Source organism: Pleurodeles waltl, chromosome 4_2 (genome assembly GCF_031143425.1).
Source record: "Pleurodeles waltl isolate 20211129_DDA chromosome 4_2, aPleWal1.hap1.20221129, whole genome shotgun sequence".
NCBI lineage: Eukaryota > Metazoa > Chordata > Amphibia > Caudata > Salamandridae > Pleurodeles > Pleurodeles waltl.
The window spans coordinates 397,667,899-397,692,015 of record NC_090443.1 but is presented as its reverse complement, the minus strand read 5'-3'; the positions used below and the strand labels follow the sequence as shown (position 1 = coordinate 397,692,015).

General features: G+C 45.1%; 1 protein-coding gene across 1 annotated transcript in view; it reads right to left on the bottom strand.

Moving 5' to 3' along the window:
* Positions 1–24,117, bottom strand: part of SEC16B (SEC16 homolog B, endoplasmic reticulum export factor) — a 284,826-nt gene that overhangs the window by 96,627 nt on the left and 164,082 nt on the right. The window contains exons 17-19 of the mRNA XM_069231559.1: positions 22,353–22,454; positions 21,194–21,257; positions 3,674–3,988 (exon numbers count right to left, since the gene is read on the bottom strand). Of these exons, the coding sequence (XP_069087660.1) occupies positions 3,674–3,988; positions 21,194–21,257; positions 22,353–22,454 (481 nt within the window). The remainder of the gene's footprint in view (positions 1–3,673; positions 3,989–21,193; positions 21,258–22,352; positions 22,455–24,117) is intronic.

Genomic DNA, 24,117 nt, shown 5'->3' with positions numbered 1-24,117 from the left:
AGAATTGACCCCGACACCACTCATAGGGCTCAGCAAGTTGAGGCATCTGAGATGTGTTTAGTGAGATATTATTCGGGAAACTCTTTGTCCCGACTTTTCACACAGGTGGTCAGCAGACGCCCAGTGGTCACTAAGTCCAATCCTGCAGCCGGGCCTCCCTGTGTGCATTGAAGTGTTTGCTTTATGCTGCTAGGGGGGAGTTCTTGGGTTCTGAGGGCCCACTTAAGGAAAAATCAAATCCCAAAAAATGATGCTGGGTCGGCACCTCGTCCAGGACCACGTGGTCTTAAGACAAACAGTTGGGTTCATCCACTTACTCTCAAGAAATGAAATGCCCTCTACTTTGTAATTTCAGGCCGCACTCCACACTGCACCCTCAGCTGCCAGCTGGACTTGCCTCTTCTATGCTTGTGCTCAGAGAATATGAGCCCCTATCGAAGGCATCTCTTGCTTACCTTCGTGCTTGTGCTTCCTTCAGGTGTTATTTAGCTCTTCAAATCATTCCCACGCTACACTTGCCTTTATTCAGGCCATGTTGGCTTTCATCGATGAGCGAAGGGCGACGGCCATCTTGGAAGCTGGCGAGCAGAGCACTCAGTTCTCGAGTTGCTCTGGGTCTTATTGCTTGCTGAGGGGTTGTATGATGGAACCACGCATGCCTGAACTTGCCCGACCCCACACCCCCAAAACCTAAAAATACTCCAACCCCCACCCCATAACCTACAGCGACTCCCCCAAAACCTAAACTACCCGAACCCCTACCCCGCCCCTAAAACTACAGCAACCCCAAAACCTAAACTACCCAGACCCACCACACCGCCCATAAAAACTAAAAATATCCCGAGCCCCAACCCCCTAAAACCTAAACTACCCAGATCCTCTGCCCCTAAAACTACCCTACCCCCCCAACCCGCCCCTAAAAACTAAAAATACATGACCCCCCACCAGTGCCCCTAAAACTACTGCAACCCCGCACCCCCATAAACTCTAAAATACCCCGTCCCTAAAAACAAAAAATACCCCAACACCCACTCTGCCCCTAAACTACCACGACCCCCCACCCACAAAAACTAAAAATAACCAGATTCCCCACCCGCCCCTAAAAATACAGCGCTCCCCCACCCCTGCCCCTAAAACTCACCCCCGCCCTGAATAGAAAATAACCTCAACCCCCCACCCCGCCCCTAAAAACCCAAACCCCCACTCCCCTAAATAGAAAATTACCCCAACCCCCCACCCCACCCCTAAAAACAAAATAATCCTGGCCCCCCAAAACTAAAAATACTCTGACCCCCCACCCCTGCCCGTAAAAACTAAAAATACCCGACCCCGCCCACCCTGCCCCTAAACCTAAACTACCCCGGCCCCCACCCCCAAAAACTAAAAATACCCTGACCCCCCCCACCCCTAAAACTTGCCCAGAACCTGAATGGAAAATTACCTCATCCCCCCACGCCCACCCCTAAAAACACGACCCCCACCCTCCCTAAATAGAAAATTACCCCAACCCCCCACCCCATCCCTAAAAACAAAATAACCCCGACCCCCCACCCCGCCCCTTAAAAAAAAAAGCCTAATCACCCCAACCCCTTCACCCCCACCCCAACCCTAAAAACTACCCCCAACCCGGCCCTAGCCCCACTTACCTGACTGAGTCCTCTCCCAATGGAAATTCCTTTTTCTCTACCTTAACCACGCATGTGCGTTGTTCGGCACATGCATGGTTAAAGCAGAGAAAAAGGCCTGCGTTGTTCAGGCAAGCGTTGTTTCGGATCTTTCCCCTGAGCTAGTGATGCTCTGTGATCTCTATCCATCAAGCTTCAAAGACTAAGGGGGTCATTCTGACCCGGGCGGGCAACGGAAGCCGCCCGCCTGGCGGGAACCGCCAAATGGCCGCTCCGCGGTCAGAAGACCGCGGAGGCCATTCTGACATTCCCGCTGGGCCGGCGGGCGCCCGCCAAGGGAGCGCCCGCCGGCCCAGCGGGAAAGGCCCTGCAACACAGAGGCCGGCTCCGAATGGAGCCGGCGGTGTTGCAGGGGTGCGACGGGTGCAGTTGCACCCGTTGCGATTTTCACTGTCTGCTAAGCAGACAGTGAAAATCATGCTGGGGCCCTGTTAGGGGGCCCAAGACACCCGTTCCCGCCATCCTGTTCCTGGCGGTGAAAACCGCCAGCAGCGCCGCCATGGAGGTTCAGCCCAGCCAGGGGAAATCCGGCGGGAAACCGCCGGATCCCCTTTTCTGACCGCGGCTTTACCGCCGCGGTCAGAATGGGCACTGAAGCACCGCCAGCCTGTTGGCGGTGCTTCCGTTGCCCGTGGCCCTGGCGGTTTAGAACCGCCAGGGTCAGAATGAGGGCCTAAATGAAAAAAAAATTCTAACAAGCTTTCATTCCTCAATGGAATCCCTCAGTAAAGGGTTAAATGAGTCCTCACAAGTGTCTAGTAAATGCATTGTTTCTACTGTAAATGTTTCTATTTACATCTTGTGATGATGCGCTGCGAGTGTATGTGGTGGGTTGAAGTGAAGAAATGGAAGGAAGTACAAACCGGAGTGGAAAGAGAGTACTGAAGAGGAAACAGATGAGGTGAGAGATACATAGATAGAGGATTTCAGAAAGATGTGAGGAGAAAAATGGCTTAAGTGCCTTACATAGAGTGGCTGGAGAGGAAAGTGTTGTGAAGGGAAAAATGGGAGTAACTGAGACTCCAAAGACCACTAGCCCTTCCACAGACCTAAGTAATGTTTAATTCACCATTTCATATATAGGCCTGGGCAGAGCTCACGGAGTTCCACTCGTCGGAATACCACGGACTTGAGTTAAAACTCTGTGGAATTCTATGGAGGCGGAGTTCCATGAGCTGCGGAGTGGCACCCTGTCCTGAATGTGCCCTATCTCTGAAGCGCTAAGCAGGGACAGGCCTCTTGCGCACTGGCCTGCCCCATGTGTACTGCAAACAGGGCAGGCCCGTGCACAAGAGGCCTGGGCAGGCCGGTAAACAAGAGGCCTGGTGTGCACAAACAAAATAAAATAAAAAACAGGGACTCACCTGTGTCCTCGTTGCAGCAGCCTGGCGCTCTGCCTCCCTCTGCCTCCCTCTGCCCCCTGCTCCCTGGCCCGGGCCAGACTGCTGGCAGAAAGAGTCCTGGTTGGAATCCTCAATCCTCTGGATCCAGAGCTGCTGGCGCCAACTCCAGCGTCGTCAGGACGAGACTGCGCACAGACCAACAGCAGACAGTCTGCGCATGCGCTGTGTGGTCCAAACCTAGGCTCCGCTGGCAAGGCTAGATGAGTTTTTGGGCGAACTCCGCGCTCCAATCGAACGGCCAAAAACACAATTAGCTCTGCCAGCGGAGCAGAGCTTGCTGCCCACCCCTATATAGAATCAGTTGTTTCAGCTTAAATATTTCAATTCTAAATATTATATGTACATTGATGTGTGATATGTCAGGATACAATAACTATAAGCTCAAAGAAAGCCAACAAAATACTGGTCGGATGGCATGCCATAGGAAGCACAGGATTTTAGTTTACATGTTTAAGCCACACCCTTATTTAGAGGCCACTCCTCTTGGAAAAAATTCCTAGCTAAGCCCCCTCCCCCTACTTTTTCATCCTACTTGGGGTCCTAAGTAGTCTCCCCAAAGTAATCTAATGCAAGAACTCTCCTCACCTGGAGGTTGGTACATCGCTGGACTCGGGTCCTGCGCCATTTTCTCCGGCAGTGCTTTCATTTCATTGTAGCCGCCTGGACGAGCTTCCTTCCGAGAATTAGACAGCACAGGACCCTCCCCTGACACCTGACTGTTCTGCCATTCAGTGGCCCACGGTTCGGAGGGGTGGTAGGGGGTTCCTAGATGGCAGATGGCTGTGCCTGCTGCATGGTCAGCATAGGTGTCTGCTGCCTGGCTATGCCCATCTCCCTGGGTTCTTGAATCACTTTGCAGATGCTCGTGGCTGTGAGATGGCTCTTTGTGGTCCAGGCAACCTGTGATCAGATACATATGTCAAAGAGAAATTGCATTAAAGAAAGTGGCAAAGATAAAGGCATAAAACTGAACAAAAAACGTATGTGAATGTCATCACTGCCTGGTCATTCAACAAATCTAGGTCAGGCTACAAACAATCTGCCCCAGAGCTGCACATCCGTTGCAGAATGTCACATCTGTCGCAAAATTTCTCATTTGCTTAAGAAATTCATACATTCTGCACAAACTTACATCAGTGTCAGATTCCTATGCCTCCCTCAGAATTTAACAATTGCCTTTAAACGTTTGCATCAGCTACCGAAACAAATGCATTTCGACTTTGACAATTTTAGAACTGACAATTTCCGATAATTTTAAGGTGAAATTCCTGTAAGTGCCTCTACAGATGGCCGCGTTATGTCATGTCATATCATGATGTGTAATATAATTTGTAAAGCGATATGTTTACTGGTAAGCTTTTTGGTGCTGAAAGTTATCCATAAACCGTAGCTGGGATGTTGCGTTTATGAAGTCATGACTGATTAATGTCGTCACAGCCATTAACTGCCCGCTGAAAATTCAGGAGGCTTAGCTCTTTCCATTCTTCTTCTGTAAAGGAATGATAACCTTTTACGCCACAATGACCCAGGCTGTCTGTCAGGTTTTGGAATGTGCTTGCCCTTTAGGAATTGTTTCTCCTTTGGGTAACTTAATTTGACAAGCGCGACATCTGCTGGCGAATTGTAATGTGTGCACTCTGTTGGCTACACAGTGGTTAGTTTTTTAACACAATTTTGACCTATACGATTTTCACTCTGTTACATGAAAAGAAGGATGTACTAAGAACATAATTGCTGTAAATCTTGTGACCAAATGTAAAACCTAACTAATCTGTTCTTTTAAATTAGTAGATTATGTTTAGATTACTTATTGAATCTTTGTTACCCGATTCTTCTTTTTTCGTCCGAGTACTTAGTGATGAGAGGCCCGCCGCTTCAGGACTGGCACCCCATAAAAAAGCTCTCTCTTTTTTTCACAATACTCTTTTGAAAAGGGGAGTTTTACCACGCTGCCTAACGTGCGTGTGCCTTACGTGGCCCCTTAAAAAAGATTGGTGAACAAAACAATGCCTCTTAATTTTTGTGCCTCTCCTTAGGAGGGAAGCTCATGATCTTGCGGGTCCTGAGTATGTCTAGTTATCCTTCACTTTTAGGTCAAGCCTACCAGAGAGTGCACTGTCTTAATCCTGGCCCCTTCATATACCTCCGTAAAAAAATAGTTGTCAATCGATTTTGATTTGGCTTTTAGGATCATTAGAGAAGTAATTTAGCTTCGGCAGACATTGCTGACTGTGGCAGAATTTTTCTGGACATTTTAAAAAATGGCAGATGTGTAGCAGTGATGATGTAATATTTTAGGAACCATGAGACCTATATATATACTTCATTTTAGTGTCAAACATAGGTTTTGGGGGTCAAGTAGTCTTTTAGAGACAGAAAATAACTCCTCAGAGCAACTCTTCTGCCATTTTCCAAAATGGCAGCTCTATCATGATGTGTTTTAGCCATCATATTGGTTATTTATTTTAATATTGTTTTTGTTTCAGGTTTTCCGTTGATTCAAATTTGTAAACATGAGCGAAGCAGGTGGAAGCAGAGGATCTTTAACTCCAGACAGAGTGTTGCTAAGTACCAAATGTGAGGACTCCCTCAACAAAGAAAAACGTGTCTTTTGCCAAACTAATCCGAAAGAAAAGCTAAAATCAACTGCGGCTGGACAGAAGAGAGTTTGAGATGCTGCAGAAATACGGCAAGAAGAAGTTCATAAAAGATTGAAACTGATGGGTGAAGAGGATCAAATATTTTATCATTGTAACAACAAGTGGTATGAGTTATATGTAATGGAAAAAAATCAGGAAAAAATGTGTCAATAAATAGCAGACACCAGTGAAAAAACTCCTCAGGGCAACCCTTCTGCCATTTTCTAAAATGGCAGCTATGATACAGGAAGAAGAGAAACAAAACAAATAATAATGTTTTTTTCCTTTTATGTATGCACCAAACAACATTTATGATCTGAATATGAAACAAAATAATGTTTATCACTCCTGTTTTAGGCACATTTTCATAGTTCACTTTATTTGTTTCAGGGATCGCTCATGGTACATTTGCTGAATGCTGAACATTTGAGAAGAGCACATTGGCATGGACATCTTTTTGTAGCAGAGGTTTTGCGAGTGCATGTATTTGTAGGTTCTGTAGGTATAGGCTTTAGAAATTTCGTAGGTTTTAGAAACCCATCAATATCTTCCCAACCAAATTCATGTGTATCTTTCTCTACATATGCCTGATCGAAAACATTTACATATTTTATGATCAAATGGAACACTCTTTTAATGTGTCCACGCACAGAATATGACAAACGTGGAAGGTCACTTAGCTGGACTGATCTCTTGAACTCACTGTACTGAAGATCGTCAAACGTGTGACAGTCAGAACTCGTTTCCACACATGCACAAGGTATGTTTCTACGTCTTTAAAGTTACATTGTTCTTCTGTCTCAGCAAATCCTTTTGGAAACTTCACAGGATCAGCAGTTAAGGCACCAAGCTTTGTTCCAATTTTGCTCATAGTGTCATCATCCGTAAGAATAAGTGCCTTGATAATAACACTGGGCATCTCAGGGTTAAGTTTCTTGTACAGAATATGAAGCAGGATTAAATGTCTTTTTTCACCTGTTCCATAACGTATCCAGGACTCTGACAATCCTTGATTTATGAACATTGCAACAAATCTAACTAGTACAATAATAACATTTGTGTCATTTGACAGTACAATGACTCAATTGGAACCATTTGAAACAGGCCACTCAACATGTGGCATAACATGTAGGTCAGCGTCCTCTAATTTGCTCTTAAGTTCTTGGACAATATGGCCCATACCTTTTGAATATCTCTCTGCAGGCACCAACTCCTCTTTGACAATCATTCCAATTACAATATGTGGAAATTCAGTGTTCAGTAAAGCACCAGCAATGTTTTGGCGAGTTAATATCTCCAAGTTTATCAGGTTCAATGTTGATGACCAGAATTTATCATGTTGCACAGGTACAGGTGTCAAATGTTTGATGCAGACAAGGTCAATTGTTCCACTTCTAGACATATGTCTGATTCTCCCACATTTTTTGACAGATAAGGGGGTGAGCACTCTGTTGCTCGAAAAGACCCTCCCAGGTTCCTCAGCTGCACTCTTGCGGTACCCTCAAATTTATAATACTGCCACCACAAAGGAACCTTACTGCATTTCAACCGTATTAGGCCAATATTTAAAAAGATTCCCCAACAGAACCTGACTTTTAGGCACGGGTTCTGCTGCAACACCATGAAGTTAGAGAAGTGGTGCGATGGTTGACCAACAAACACCTAATCCCCAGAGTCACGCTATCCTGTGCCCTTGTCGTCCTGTGGTCAGTACCAAGATTCCTACAATATTCCCCAGCTCTGGATGATTGTCAGCAACATGAGTAGTCTCTAATACAAGTGTGGCATGCGAATATGACCGGACCCTGAGGCCAACTGGTCGCCCCTCCCAGGTTCCTCAGCTGCACTCCTGAGGTACCCGCAAATTTATAATACTGCCACCACTAAGGAACCCTACTGCATTGCAACCGTATTTGGCCAATATTTAAAAAGATTCCCCAACAGAACCTGACGTTTAGGCACGGGTTCTGCTGCGACACCGTGAAGTTAGAGAAGTGGTGCGATGGTTGACCAAAAGACACCTAATCCCCTATATATGCCTATGTTATATGAAAAAGGACTTGGTTGATCTGAGTCAGGAAGGTCGTCATAATTACTACATTCATGGTAAAATTTGAATGCTGAATCCTCTGTGTATTAACGGAGGTCCACAGTGAGTTGGTTGAACCGAAACTGATCTATGCCATAAGGATTCCTGTCTCAAACATTTTAGTATTAAGGTTGTTCCTTGAGATTAATGCTAGCATTGTTGAACAATGCAGGATTGTATATTCTTTAAGAACGGGGGCTCCTGCTACTGCGTCCTGGGGCCCTTGAAGGCTGGTGGGACCCCTACTTAAGGCCCCACACCTGTTTCAGAAGTTATAATATTTCTAGTATTTCATGATGACTCAATGTTCCTGGAAATAGATAATGCACTTCCCTTGAGTTTGAGTTTCAACCTACCAAAGACTGCAATGAGACGCCTAAGAAGGCTCAGAACATTGGACCCAACAGTTCGGCATTAACTGTTGATAATGTCAGGGGTGTGAGGATGAACATACTTAACCCTAGCCAGGCCAGGAATGTGTAATGCATGCAGGCCTGCAGTGGCCCAGATTACATGTGGATGATGTCTGAACACCTTTATAAAGTACTGACGAGGTTGGTGAGAAATTCTCACAGCGTCCGGCTCATCTCCAGAGTGCTCACTCATATCTCTTCATGAATACTCACCCGCCGCCAGAACTAACCAGACATCCAGTAGCTATGTGAACAGAGTATTCACGTCAAAAGTATTGAGACCAAAAATGTGCGAAAAAGAATACTCCTATAGCAGGCAAGAGAAAGTTAAATTGTAATGTAAACACGGACTGTATTACAGCTCTGAATCACTTCAAGGGTGTCTAGAATGTGTCTAGCACAAAAATTGAAAGGAGGTGAAACCAACCTGTCTTTCACAAAGGTGAGCTCAGGGCGAGTGGAGGCCCTACCGACAACAACCAGCGAGCATGCCTGCTCGTTGATCTACAAGAGACCAGACATAAATCAAACACAAACAAGCACACTCAATGGTAGGCCATGCCCCACCAGGAGGGAAACAATATGAAACTACAGTGTGACCAGCAACATGGAACATGCAACCTTCTGATCTGGAGAAGGATGCGCTATTGTTGCGTCAAAAGGTCAGCCGTGTCACAACATACATGCATGAGAGAAGAGCACACCCAGTGAGTGCCAACATAGCCCATAGCACACCAAAACATCACCCCAAGGGTTCTCTCCAGAGACCGATGTGCACAACTCAGATGGACCAAAATTAAAGACACATTAATACCCAGGGCTGGTTAACACCAGAGAACCCCCTCAGCCCCCACTTCCAGCGCCGCGCATGGATCTATACAAAAAATATATAAAAAAGGGGGTGAGCACTCTGTTGCTCAAAAAGACCCCAAAAAACAGGTGGGCGGCGGCAGCAATCGTCTAGGGGTGGGGGCCCAGGCAGCAATGTGTAACCTGGGCCAGCTAGATACTTAACATGCCCTGCCCCCTGACGATCGCCCGGGCGACCCCGCCACTGATGTGAGCAACCAATGGTTGCTCACCATAAGAAATTCAAAAAGTGCCACAGTTGGCCCCTGCCTCTGACCGGTCCGATCCCGCCCCCACCTGTCTTCGGTGCCTGTGACCTGGCGGCTTGGCCCCTTGTCCATATGTCTGATTCTCCCACATTTTTTGACAGATAGTCCAAGATAACTGTCAAAGACAATTTGCGGTTCTTGCAAGCTAAACATTGACTTTGATATCTGTAGAACATTCTGAACAACCTCTCTGAAGTTTTGCATGGATGAAATCTTGACCGTTCGCAATTGTGACATGTAGTGCACAACAACAGCGGTTTTCAATGAGGACACCTTTTCAAATTGAAATTCTTCAGGTGAATTTTTTTTTGGAGCTCCTGTACAAGTTTGTGCTTCACTGATTGGGTTGCAGAATCTCCATCAAATAATGTGTTTGTTAGAAGAAGATCATGCAAAAGAATGTCCTTAATAAATTCACCCCTTTCTTTTGCAACATCCGTCCCTCTATGTGTTTTTTGTAACCTGTTTTGTAGTGGTTGGTTGGACGAAACTCTTACTATTGCAATTAAAGCGTAGAAGTTTAGCTTCAGTGATTATGTCAAACAGCTTTTTCTCTTTCAATACAAATCTCCTGCTTCAGTTCTGCGTATAGTTTTGGTCCATGTTCCAGGACAGCTAGTACATGTGTCTTAATATCATTCTCCACATATTGTTTGGTCACGAAGTTGTGTAGCCACAGAGGCTCAGTCATTTCAAAGGGGTATCTTTGCTGCTGCATGAAATAAAGAAGGCTGTCAACATGTTTCATGATGGTCCATTAATTTTGAATTTGTCATCTCTCTGAAAACATTGCAAACAGAAGGGACTTCATGGTAAACTAGCTGCCGCTGAGCAGCATATTCACTTATACGTGTCTGACCAACAATTCACTTGGAGCTTTTCTGTGATCTGTGGATCGCCTGCTCCAGTTTCATATCTGGAGCCACAGCATTGAACCTTCCCTCTCTGTCTTTCACCACAAAATGTCTTTGGATTAATTTTCTGTAGAGGTGTGGTTTTTCCACCTCTAGCTTGTTCATTCTTTCCAAATACCAGGACCCGTATCTCAGGTAGTTTATGCAACTGAATTCTTGAAACACAGTAATTAGTGGCTTCACAGTCTTGACATGCAGCTCCCAATCACCTTCCCAATCAGCATGTATCAAGTTTTTCACAGTAGCTATCATATGTAAAACATTGCCCCGGTACTTGCAAACTCATGATATTTCTTCACATTTTCTCACAAACTCTACAAACTTAGGGGGTGATTCCAACTCTGGCGGGCGGCTACCGCTGCCCGCCAGGCGGAAACCGCCATTTGGCCGCCATGCGGCCAAATTTCCGCGGTCCCCATTCCAACATTCCCGCTGGGCCGGCGGGCGCTAACCAAGTTAGCACCCGCCGGCCCAGCGGGAATGAGGCCGCAACACAGGAGCCGGCTCCGAATGGAGCCGCCGGTGCTGCGGCGGTGCGACGGGGGCAGTTGCACCCGTCGCGCTTTTCACTGTCTGCTAGGCAGACAGTGAAAAGCTGGCCGGGGCCCTGTTAGGGGGCCCCTGCACTGCCCATGCCACTGGCATGGGCAGTGCAGGGGCCCCCAGGGGCCCCAGGACACCCCTTACCGCCAGCCTCTTCCTGGCGGTGAAAACCGCCAGAAACAGGCTGGCGGTACGGAGGTCAGAATCCCCAGGGCAGCGCTGCTTGCAGCGCTGCCCTGGCGGATTCTCCCAGCCGGGGCAAAAACGGCGGAATACCGCCGGCCCCAGCAGGGCGACCGCAGCTTTACTGCCGCGGTCAGAGTGCCATTTGAAGCACCGCCAGCCTGTTGGCGGTGCTTCCGTCATTCCCGCCAGGGTCAGAATGACCCCCTTAGTTTTCAGGTTTTCTGATTTTGAACTGAGTGTATTGAACATTGCCTGGCTTTGCATTATGTCTTTTGAATGAAGTGCACCCTTCATGTCCGAGATAAGATATTCAAAACCTAATTTGTCATTCTTGTTCCAGAAAGCATTTCAACGCAATGTTTCTATAGCCTCAGATATGATGAGTATACCTTGTAACAACAAGCATATTGAGATCTGCTCAATACTGACTGTACAGTTTTGCTTCAAAAGATTTCAGCCTCAATAAGTGCATTGTCTAGGCCACATCCACTGAGATAACTTCCTGCACACCGCAATGCAACTTTTGTCACGTGAAAAATGTCCATCATTGGATAAAGATCATCAAATTCTACTGAATTGTTAATGAAAATGTCAGATACAATAAGGAAAACACCTTCATCGCAAAAAGTTGGCAGGATAGGCTAGTCTTTAAGCTGAGCACTCACATTTTTGAATTTTTTTGGGAGCTCTGTATAATGTTGCATAGTTTGTGACCGGAGATGGTATTAAAGGTAAAACCCAACATTCTTCAGTGGGACGGTATTCAGGGAGACCAGAGCATGCATTCCAGCCTACGGAGGAACTGGCTTTTCTTCATCCTTCAGTCCGCACTGAATGGGCGACATGATAAATTCAGTTAAATCAGCTTAGCGGACCACAGAATTAGGTAGAAGAAGATCCATGTCCTCAGCCACTTTGAAACATTCTGGTAGACTGGGACGTGTTGATGGCTTGTAATGATTTTGCACACATTGGCAAGACCGTTTGCAGCTTTGTTTGTTTATGCCTACAGCTGACACAACTTGCTCCCAGCAGCTACTTCATTGGTACAGTCTTGAGAAAAAACCATGGCAGTACCATGTGTGCTGGATGTTCCAGACAAAGAAGAGCTGTCTTCAAAATCAAAATTATCAAGAGCAGCAATTGTAAATCCTTCTTGGTAAAGTGACTTGGAAGTGGTGTGCTGTTGGATTCACAAGATTTTACAGCATGAACTGCTAACAACTTCCTGCTCCGTACTATGTCATAATAACTTGCTGATACACCAATCCTGTCCTATTCATTCAAGTGATTAGCTCTCTACTTTTGCACTTGTCATAGACTGTGTGGACAGTCATCACGTGTAGTGGAGTTTTCTTTCTGCCATGATGTAATTCATAAAACATGATTTGGAAAAGACAGTACATTCGCACAGCATAAGCCAGTCAATTCATGTGAATGACTTCCTCTTCTTTGCTTATATCTTCAAAGCCATCATCAATGTTGCTGGCTTCTGTTCCGAACTCAAGAACTTTAGTTTGTAACAGTTTTGCTTTGCTGATATTAAACAATGATGTAAAAAGTGTTAAGACAGCATCAGGCATTTTTGTTGACTCCCATGATCTGTGGAGCTCTGGTGCATCACAAAATATGTCATTAAGTCAAAATTCTAAATCTTTCATGACATTTCATAAAATGGTCCATGCTGATTTTACTGCATCCTGAGATCTTATTTTAGTAGCAAGAACTTCAGGAGTCAAATCAGCTGTGAACACCATAAGTGGCTCATTGTTTTTGTTAGAATGACAAAAATAAATTCTATCATTGTACATCCTCACTAGAAAAATCTTAATTTCATTATTATGGATCAATACAGTTTCATCAATATTGGCCACTATTTCTCTAATCTCACTGAGTGTGAATCCGTAGCCGCCACTCAAGAGGAGCTTTAAAACTTAATTTGCTTTTTGAAAGAGTGCAAAAGTAACTGAAGGCTGGCGGTTACATTGCTGCTGGGAGCTCATTGTACATTCATATTTTACAATGTATACACGCATACAGTTTGGATAGGCATACAAATCCGCTGCAAATACATTCATCTCGCTCTTTAGATCAGCTACTTAGCTGAAAACTTTATCTTGGAAGAAACTAGGTACAGATTAAAACATGTTTGCCCTTTGAGACTCGCATACTCTGTACTTTGTTCTTTTGTCAATCTCTTTGGCCCTTGTTCTAGCTAAACTACAGATAACACATTGAAGATCCTCTGCCTTCTGATCAGTTGTTGGAGATGGACGAGGGGTAGCCATTGATCTTCTAAGTGGACGGGCACTGGGTTTGGTTGTCGTCACTTTCTCAGAAGGCTCAGATTCTTTCACTGGTTTCTGCTATTTTTTTAGAATTTTTTTCCAGATTTTTTTCCATTGCATACGAACATAGCACTTGTTTCAATCTTTTATGAACTTCGTCCTGCCGTATTTCTGCAGCATCTCACACTCTCTTCTGTCCAGCCGCAATTGAGGCTAGCTTTTCTTTCGGATTAGTTTGGCATATAACACGTTTCTTTGTTGAAGGAGTCCTCAGATTTGGTATCTAGCAACACTTTGTCAAGAGATAAAGATCCTCTGCTACCACCTGCTTCGCTCATGTTTACGAATTTGAATCAACTGAAAACCTGAAAGAAAAACAATTTTGAAATAAATTACCAATATGATGGCTAAAACACATCATTATAGAGCTGCCATCCTGGAAAATGGCAGAAGGGCTGCTCTGAGAAGTTATTTTATGTCTCTAAAAGACTACTTGACCCTCAAAACCTATGTTGTAACACCAAAATGAGGTACGTAGGTCTCATGGTTCCTGAAATATTACATCATCACTGCAACACATCTGCCATTTTTAAAAATTTCATCCAGAAAAATCAGCCCAGATTAGCAATGTCTACCCAAGGTAAATTGCTTTGCAAATGATACAAAAACACAAATCAAAAATGAAAATCTCTGGACAACATGTTTTTTTACAGAGGTGTATCAAGGGGCCAGGGTTATCTGGTTTGATGACAATATCTTGTGAACATTCAGAAAGATTCCCTGGGAATGCACACTACCCATTACTCACCACTGGCTTTGTGGTTTGAAACTCACATTTCCTTGCTTTCTGTTTCTGGCTCGATGTTTTATAGCCTGTTCAGCTTGAGTCTGTCCCTTCCCTTGTCCACAACTAGTTTACTGCATCCTTCCACGTTCTTACCTTTTGTAATTAGGCCTTTAAATCTTGTTCTTATCTTGTCACATTTGCAGTGCACTTAAACCCAAAGGTCAAATGTCAGGCTCCTTCTTCCGAGGGCACTTAGGGGGTCATTCCGACTTTGGCGGGCAGCGGAGCCGCCCGCCAAAGTAACCCCGTCAGAAGACCGCTCCGCGGTCAACAGACCGCGACGGTCATTCCGACTTTCCCGCTGGGCTGGCGGGCGACCGCCAGAAGGCCGCCCGCCGGCCCAGCGGGAAAGCCCCTTCAGCAATGAAGCCGGCTCCGAATGGAGCCGGCGGAGTTGAAGGGGTGCGACGGGTGCAGTGGCACCCGTCGCGATTTTCAGTGTCTGCAAGGCAGACACTGAAAATCTTAATGGGGCCCTGTTAGGGGGCCCCTGCACTGCCCATGCCAGTGGCATGGGCAGTGCAGGGGCCCCCAGGGACCCCACGACACCCGTTCCCGCCATCCTGTTCCTGGCGGTAACAACCGCCAGGAACAGGATGGCGGGAAGGGGGTCGGAATCCCCATGGCGGCGCTGCAAGCAGCGCCGCCATGGAGGATTCCCTTGGGCAGGGGTAAACCGGCGGGAAACTGCTGGTTGCCCTTTTCTGACCGCGGCTTTACCGCCACGGTCAGAATTGCCCATGTAGCACCGCCAGCCTGTTGGCGGTGCTACCTCCGGCCTCCACCCTGGCGGTCTATGACCGCCAGGGTCGGAATGAGGCCCTTAGTGTTTACTTTTCATTCCGCGACTTCAAAGTGAGAGCATTTACAGGAAAGCACTCTTTCCATGAAGCCAGCTGGTGCCCCTCCTGTGCTCTAGTTTACAAGGCTGTTACATAACCCCTAAAAAAGGGCTGCAAGGAGAAGGTGCACACACTTTCGGTGGCAACAAATAATCATGTTGAGGTTCTTCTATCAAAGAACTGTTGTCTTTTGCTTAAAGAGACCCTTTATTAAATGTCTACTGATCTTTCTGTTTACAATCAGCGAGTCAGAGTACCAAACCCTTTAAATAACATGCATTAGCAAGTACACAATTACACTTAATGAGCAACAGCCTCAGTATGTGCAACACGTGCAGTAGAAACCAGGCCAATAAGCTCGACAGCACAGATTACTGCTTTCCAAAAAACCACAAACAGGAGCCCGGAAACAACTACATTATTTACACTACATCATTAAACATCCTACCTATGTCAAAACATAGTTTTTATACTATTTGGTGAGTGCATGTGTTGTCAACAATGAAATAGGTGGACATGTTCCAATGAAACAACAACGGACTACCACCGGGGCCGGCTGCAGCACTGCTGCACTGCTGGGCTCAGATGTGACACTCTGAGTCAGTTCTCTCTATGCCTCTCTACTCTACTCTGCACCACTCTGCTCCATGCAAATGCACTCTACCCCACTTTACTATGCACCACTGCACTCTTCACCACTGCACTATACACCAGTCCAATCTAGGCCACCCCACTCTACTTTGCACCACTCTACTCTATGCCAATCCACTTTATGCCACTCTACTCTGCAGCACTGCACTGTATGCTACTACACTCTATGCCTCTATGCCACTACTCTATGGCACTGCACTTTATCTTGTAGCACTCCAATCTGCCTTACACCATTCCACACCATGCCACTTCACTCTACTCTGAATGAATCTACTCTAGGTCACTGCATTCTACACCACTCTGTGCCACTCCACTTTATGCAACTCTACTCTTCACCACTGCACTTTACACCTCTACTCTATGATACTGCACTCTACCCTGCACCACTCCACTCTACACCACTTCACTCTACTTTGAAACAATCTACTCTTTGCCACTGCACTCTATGTCACACTACTCCACTCTACGCCCCTCTACGCAGCGGCACTTTACCCCACTTCCGTCAATGCTGCCCCACTCTATTCTATGCCATTGCCCTCTACACCACTGTACTCTAAATCACTGCACTCAATGCCAATGCACTCAAAACCACTTTGCTCAAAACCAATGCACTCTACACCACTGCATGCTATGCCACACTATTCTACTCTGCACCACTCGACTCTGCGCCTCTCTACACACCTCCACTGCACTCCATACCACTCAACTCTGCAAGACTGCACTCTCAGCCACTGAAATTAACGTCACTCTACTCTGCACGACTGCACTCTATACCACTGCAAGCTATGCCACTCTACATCACTGCACTTTATGTCACTGCACTCTTTTCTACTCTACGCCCCTCTACTCAGTGCCACTCTACTCTGCACCACTGCACTCTACAACACTCTATTCTGCAAGACAGGCCTCTCTGCCACTGAACTTAAGATCACTCTACTCGAACCACTGCATCTACACCATAGCGCTCTACGTCACTGTACTCTACGCCAATCTATCCTACTCTGCACCAATGTACTCTATGCCACTGTTCTCTGCACCGCTATACTCTGTCACTGCACTCTACTCTGCCGCACTCATCTCTACACCACTCTACTGCACTCTATGCCACTACACTCTGCATCACTCCACGCCACTCTAATCTATTCTGCACTCTATGCCAATCTGCTCAAAAAGCTGCACTCTAAGCTCAACCATGCCACAGCACTTCAATCTACTATGAAGCAATCTACTCTACATCACTGCACTCAACATTAATACACTATACACCACTGTACTTCACTATCAGCCACTCTACGACACTCCACTCTATGATGCTCTACTCCATTAAACTCTACTCCACTCTATGACACTCTACTCCATTCTGTCATGCCACAACACTACTCCACACTACATGCTGTACACAACTTCTTCTATGCCACTCCACGCTGCTTTACTCCACTCTATTCTACGACACACTACTGTACTCTATGCTGCTACACTTTATGCCACTTTACACCACTCAACTGTATACCACTCCACGCCACTCTAATCTATCCTACTCTATTCTATGCCAGTACCCCTCTATGCCACCCTCCTCCAGATCGCTCTACTCTATGTAACTCTACTCCACTCCACTATACACTACTCCAATGTACGTCACTCCACTCTACACCACTCAACTCTATGCCACTCTACTGTACTCTATGCGACTCAACTCTACAACACTTGGCTCCACTCTCCTACACTACTCTACTCTATGCCACTCCACTCTAGCATAATCTACTCTTCTCTATGCCACTCTGCTCTTCAATACGCTACTACAATCTAAAAAACACCCTCTACACCACTCCACAACACTCTATGACACTCTATGACACTCTACTCCACTCTGACACTATGCCACTCCACTCTACTCCCTCCATGCCACTCCCTGACACCCCACTTCACTCTACTCCACACCACTCAACTCTACATGACTCTAAGCCACACCACACTCCACTCTATTCCACTTTACAGCACTTCACTCCAAGTTGCTCTCCTTTACTTCCCATAACTTTTAGCCATGCTGAACAGCAGCCACGCTGGTGTGCAACATGGCTAAAACATATTGGCAAAGCCAATAGCTCATGCATAGGCGAGACTTACTGGCTTTGCCATTGCTTTTTAAAGTTTTGGTTCAGCCCATGCTGCAGACAGCAAGGGCAGTACTTGGGCCTGTTTGTTTTATTTCATCATAATTCAGGTCACCATGAGGTTGTCTTCAGCTCTGCAGCGGCGAGCAAAGCCAAGATGTAAAAAGCAAGGACAGTGGACTAGCCTCTCTATTTTATGCTGTCTTGTGCACTATAGCAGTGAATGAAGCCGTAATGCAAACAGCTTAGACAGTGCATGGACCTGTCTGTTGTATTTGGTGATGATTACGCCCACCATGAGGCTCTCGAGCACTGTAGCAGTGAGGGAAACTGAGTCCCTTGCTTGCTGCAGCACTGGATTCAAGCTAGATTAGCTGATGAGGGGTGATACCCCAAAACTGGTCCCATGATGCTTGTTTCCAGTCCAAGAAGGAATTGGCTTGGCAGTTCGGGCTGGATATTCCCATGTGGAGCTGGATCAAGGCTGATTTGCATACAGCTGAGCCCAAACTGGGGTGACGTGGCGCGCGAAACAAGGATGGATTAAACCCAGATCCGTGACTGGGGGTGTGTGTTTCGAAAGTTTCAACTCTCCATTCATCATTTCATTTTGTGATGGGGCCACTTCCCTACCCATACAAAAGCAAAATAAAAGGGAATTTAACCAGTAGGGGGCAAGTCAACCAACTGTCACTACAAACCATAAGACTTCATACCTCCTTAAGCTATTACAGGCTGGCATGCAGGGAACTGGTAAGGCCACCCCCCAGGTAAAAGAATGGTGGTTGGTTCTTGGCAATCCTACTATGAAATTACTCTTTCAAAGCTCGCCTATCTTATCAACTTCATTTGTGTTGCATTTTAAATTACCTGTGGTTTTAGTTTCAAGAATGTTTTCAGTCTACCAGGGTGGGATCAAACCCCTCTGACGGCTAAGGTATTTCCAAAGAGAGCTCATTCAAACTAGCCACTAAATAAAAGCAGGAAGAGTGAACAAAATGTACTACATTGAGTGTCATTGCCATTAATTATCTCAGCTGGAAAATTGTGTTTGCACCAAACCACCCTCTCTATTTCTTGCTGACTGAACTCTTTTCCTGATCCTTTCGATAATGTAACATGATTATTATTACATTACTGTGCAAATCATGCCACCGTCTTTGACTAGTGCATATTCTACTTTTATTGCAGAATTACTGTGTAATGTTTTTAGGTGGCACTGAGCAATGTTATCTGTGAACAAAAGTAATAATTATATTCATCTGCAATTCCTTTGACTTAAATCCACTTATTGAAATATCTATAAAATATTGTGTTTAGTGCTATCGCTTCTTATTTACAAGTTTAGTATATACAGCTTTCAGGCTCTCTCTAAAGCAGCCCGAACTAAGTCAGTCACATTACAGCAGAAAACACAATATTTTGCAGTATTCGGTATGTGATCACAGAAGCTGGATGAAAGGTATTTTTGGAGAGGAAAAGCTGCTTTGTGAACCAATGGTAATAACAACGACCTTGTTTTTTTAAATGCTTTTATTACAACTCAGAAAAACTGTTCTCATCGTTTTTAACAACAAGCCACCAGGCAGCTGGTATGTGTTATGAAGATCTCTGGTCCTTGCGCAGCCCGGGCCTGAGGTGGCACTCAGATTTTTAATCTAGGGTGAGTCCATGATTTTCCTGTTTCTGTCCATGGGTGCGCCTGCAAGTAGCTGTGTCTGTGTACATGGCATGTGCTGATGCTCACAGGATGCTCACACTGATCTTCACATAGTGCTCTGCTTACGCGTCTAGCACTTGTGCATGTACCCAAAGCCCCGCTATGGCTTTCTTGTGACTCATGTGCAGTGGGGAAATATTCAGTTATTTCCTACTCAGGCCCATGGCTTTCTATGGCACTGATCGGCAGCGCCATGAAACTACCCAAGAAAGCAATCTTTTCTCGATATATTTCTTTGCCTCGAGCTACTGCATTTTCCCATTCTTTTATGGCTGTGGATCCCTTTTTAGACATCACCAAGCACAATAACCATGGCTGCTTTTATGCCTTAATTCATCGGATGTTTTCTGGTTTTATTTTTATCTAAGATGTCTTAGAGTTGTGGCTTAAGGGTTATTAAGAGTTTAGTAATCATAAAGTGTGTTCCCAAAGGTGATTATTCAAACTTTTTTTTATATTGATGCAAGAGTAGGGATGTTGTTACCTTTTTGTACTCAATCTATGGACTTGTGGCATTACAGAGTTAGTTCTGTTTCGTACATGTTTATCACATACCTTCAAGCTAAACTAGTAAGGCTAGATATATGAAGTATATCTGAATATGTTCTAGTGTTAACAAGAAATTATTCAAATTTGATTTCAGAAAACGGTTATGATAGCGTTGACTTGCAAAGAGTAAAAATATATAAATAAGATGTCAACAATTAATTTCAAGAACTATCCACCAAGGACAGGAACAGGCACATTTGAAGGGAAAGTACTGCAAAGAAATTAGATTATATAACCAAATGTATCACAGGAATATGTGTAGGAATCATTTATCATACCGTGGCAATAGCATGAAACACTCTGGGCCTGATTACGACTTCGGCAGAGGGGATTACTCCGTCCCACATGTGACGGATGTCCCGCTCGCCGAATTACGAGTCCATTATATCCTATGGAACTTGATATCCGTCACATTTGGGATGGAGTAATCACCTCCGCCGAAGTCGTAATCAGGTTCTCTGTCTGTTCATTGGCTGAATAAGGGATGCTTTTAACACCATTTCTGCCCTTAGGTAAATATACAAATATACTTGGATGATAACTCCCGGGGACACCGTTTTAGATGACCCCGCTGTCTGAGGGCTGTCATATGCTCCAGTATGTGCCCTATATATTGACACCTAGCGGTTTTAAAATAACCAGGTGCTGTAGGCGTGCAGCATGAGACCACATGTAGCTGCAGCAATCAGGAAGAGATAGAAAAGTAAAGGGGACTGAAAGTAATACTCTAGATGCTGAAACATTAAGGAAAGAAGTGGCAATATCTTCGAAATTAAATGACTTCATTGAAGAATGTTTTTTCTGGACAGCAAGCCCTTGCATCAGATGAAGTTTTATTAAAGAAAGGCATTTTCATTAATCTGCAAAAAGGGGCTCATCTGGAATGGACACAGTTGTGAGGACAATGCAGTACAAAGGTATGTCAGGACTTTCATATTAATTTTCTTTTTTTTAACCCTTACCTTATAATTTGATGCGATAAGAATTGATTGTTGCTTTGCCCCATATTTCCCTTTAAGACTATTTAGGGAAGCTGAAACAATGAACTATTTGATTTTTTTTTCACATTCTGTGATTAATTTTCCATCTTATGTAGAAAGATTCCAAACGTTTGTAAAGATTTTAAATAATCGTACAATAAAGACTTATGAGTGACAGTACAAAGGGTTTTAGATTCACATCTTAGCATTTGTACCTTCTGTTGGCGCGTCCTTGATCAGTAAGTGACCCGTGGTCCTGTCACCAAAGCCACACTCTGCCTAAACGTAAACAGAGAAGGTTGATCAAGAAACCAATAGTTCAGTTTCTGCACACTGTCAGCTTCAGAGAGCTGCTTCACCAAATCACTGCATTCAGGCGCTAGGCTGACAAACATCAATGGAGACTGACAGGACATGGCCAGACTGAAAGACAGACACTGGACCAGAAGACAGATACCAGTCCAGCAGACAGGCATGCGGCCAAAAACAGCACAGACCTGTAGAACAACTTAGACCAATTCAATACCATCAAACTGATGGCAAAGCTAACAGAATACAACCACACTGACAGATGTAAGAACAGCTGACTGACACTAGACTCACAGATTGGCAGACAATCCAGGAGGCAAACACCAGGTCAACAAACAAGCTAGACTAGTAGAAAAAATTCCAGACTAACAGAATACCAAAAGACTGATACAATCAAGACCAGCAGATCAGCACCAGGCAAACAAACAGGCAAACATATACCACACTCAGTTCTTTATTGCCCTCTCTAAAATATGAGACCCACACCTGCTCAGAGCTTGCTCCAGAGCATGCTTTTTTTTCTTGTTGCTTGCCTCTACAACTCTTCCCTTTTCCTTCTCCTCCCTTTCCGTTCTCCCCATGTCTCTCACTAGTGGACAATGACACAAGACCATTGTCCTCACAGGCTAGTGCCAGTCATGATGTGGCACAGGCCAGCAGCCAGACACCAGCACGAAAATAGAGACAAAGAAAAAAAAAATCAGGCCAGTTGAATATCACAAGAATGGTACCCAGACGCCAGTCTGGCAGATCCACATCCGGCTGACAGGCAAACAGCCGACTGACTGTTATCGAGCTGATTTAACATAAACCGAGAGACATCCAACTAGCAGATAGCCACCAGACTAGTAGATACCCTTGCAAATCGACACCAATCTAACCTAGCAGACGGACACCAATCTACCCAAATACAGGAGCAATTTCACAGCACACAGTGAGACAGCAAAGACTGTAAACAAAGAAGAGATTTAACGGCATATGTGAGACAAGCATAGTCAGCACTACACCAACGGGGAGTAGGCACGTCAAACACCTTTATTCCTACCGCCGTGCAATGCACCCTACCTGGAGATGCCTCCAGCGGATTTGCAGCTGTACTAGCCACGGAGGGTCCAGCCCTGGCCTCTCCTCCAGACAGGGGTCAGAGAACTTCAGCCTGTCAGCCAGCTACAGCAGAGAGAAAAGCGAGAAGACATATCACTCTTGTGGAGAAAGACAGACTCAGGATGACTGCTTGCTTTGTTCTGCATCAGTTTCACGCTTCTTACTGATAACAAGATGTTTTTCCTAAGCAGGGCACAAGTCGGGAGTGGACACGGGTCTACAGAGTCCTCCCACTATTTTTTGTAAGGGAATCTCTGTTATACTTGGCTTCGAGGTGTCACCTACTGCTCCAACACTGTAGCTCCTTGCATTTGCACATCCTGTATGCCTTAATTGGCCGCACTAATGGCCAGATCTACAAGAAAGGGGAGCATCGGTACTGAAGCGCCATTATTCTTGTGCTACCTCTGTCCCACCTAACGACATCATGGTTGTGCCGTATTTACAATACAGCGCACCATGGCACTCGTTTCCACAATAGCGTCATAATTTATGATGCTATTGTCGCGCTTTGGCGGATTAGTGCCATAAATTATGGCGCTAGTGCAGCAAAGCACTAAGAAAGCCCTTAGGGAATGCCTCTGGTATACATTAAACGTGGCGCAGATATAATGTGGCACAAGGGGTCACAAAGGGGCGCAATGCTAGCATTGCACCACTTTGTAAATATGGCACAGGGAAAGGCTTCCTTAATGTCACATTAGTGTAAAAAAAAAAATGACACTAGTGTGGCACAAGAACCTTGTAAGTCTGGCCCTATGTTTGCAAACCTTCATCCAGCAGGCAGCATCCCTTTAATTTGTGAGCATGGCCCAGGGAAGGGTTATGTTTTAATCTCTAATCTGAGGAACAGACAATTTGACACCGTTAACCCTTCCATTGTTTAACAAGCTGCAAATGTGAAGCACTTTTGTGATTCAGTGAGGGCATCAGAAAACTAATGAGCATTAACAGTAAGTTTAATGTTTCAGCAATTCCCAGGACTCTTCTGAGCTCAGTTAGAAATTGATATATGGAAAAAAATACATCTGATATATAGAAAATAAAGCCCCAAAATGTTCTTTTCGCATTCCTTTGTCATTATCTTAAATTGTTGATTTGTTGACTAGGCAGGCCCTTGACCTTTTACGTGAGGTAGTATAAGCACATGACATTACTTCTTGTGATATCACTTTTGATAACGTCACCCTGTATTCCATATAAATCTCCCCTTACTATTTTCCTTAGGCCATGTGTGAGATCCTAAGCCTTTGCTCCTAGTCAACTCTTTTAGGCTCTTGATGCCCGCTCACAATCCTGTTGGATTCCAGAGTAACTAACACGTCTCCAGGAGTCTGTCTTTACTTGACCACCAGGTATGCGAGAGCACACCCAGCGGGCATTCATTAAAATCACAGACCCTCTTAAATGTTCACCTTAAACTCCCTTCTCAACAACAAATCATCATTTCTCTACATCTCGACCCTCCAGCAGATCACACACGTATTCTCTCTTTGCTGCTTACTCTTCATGTTTTACTAGGGGTTTCTTGCAAGGCAGGTTGCAGGCCTATTTGAGGATGCCCCCACCCAAAAAGCAGCACACACCCCACCATCAGCAACAGGAACATCTTAAAAGAGAACGCAAGCCCGATTCCGGCCTCATTTTGAAATGGTTTGCCCTGAATGACTTACACAGCAACAAAGAAGAAGAAACACATTTACTTTAAAATCCACATCACGATCAC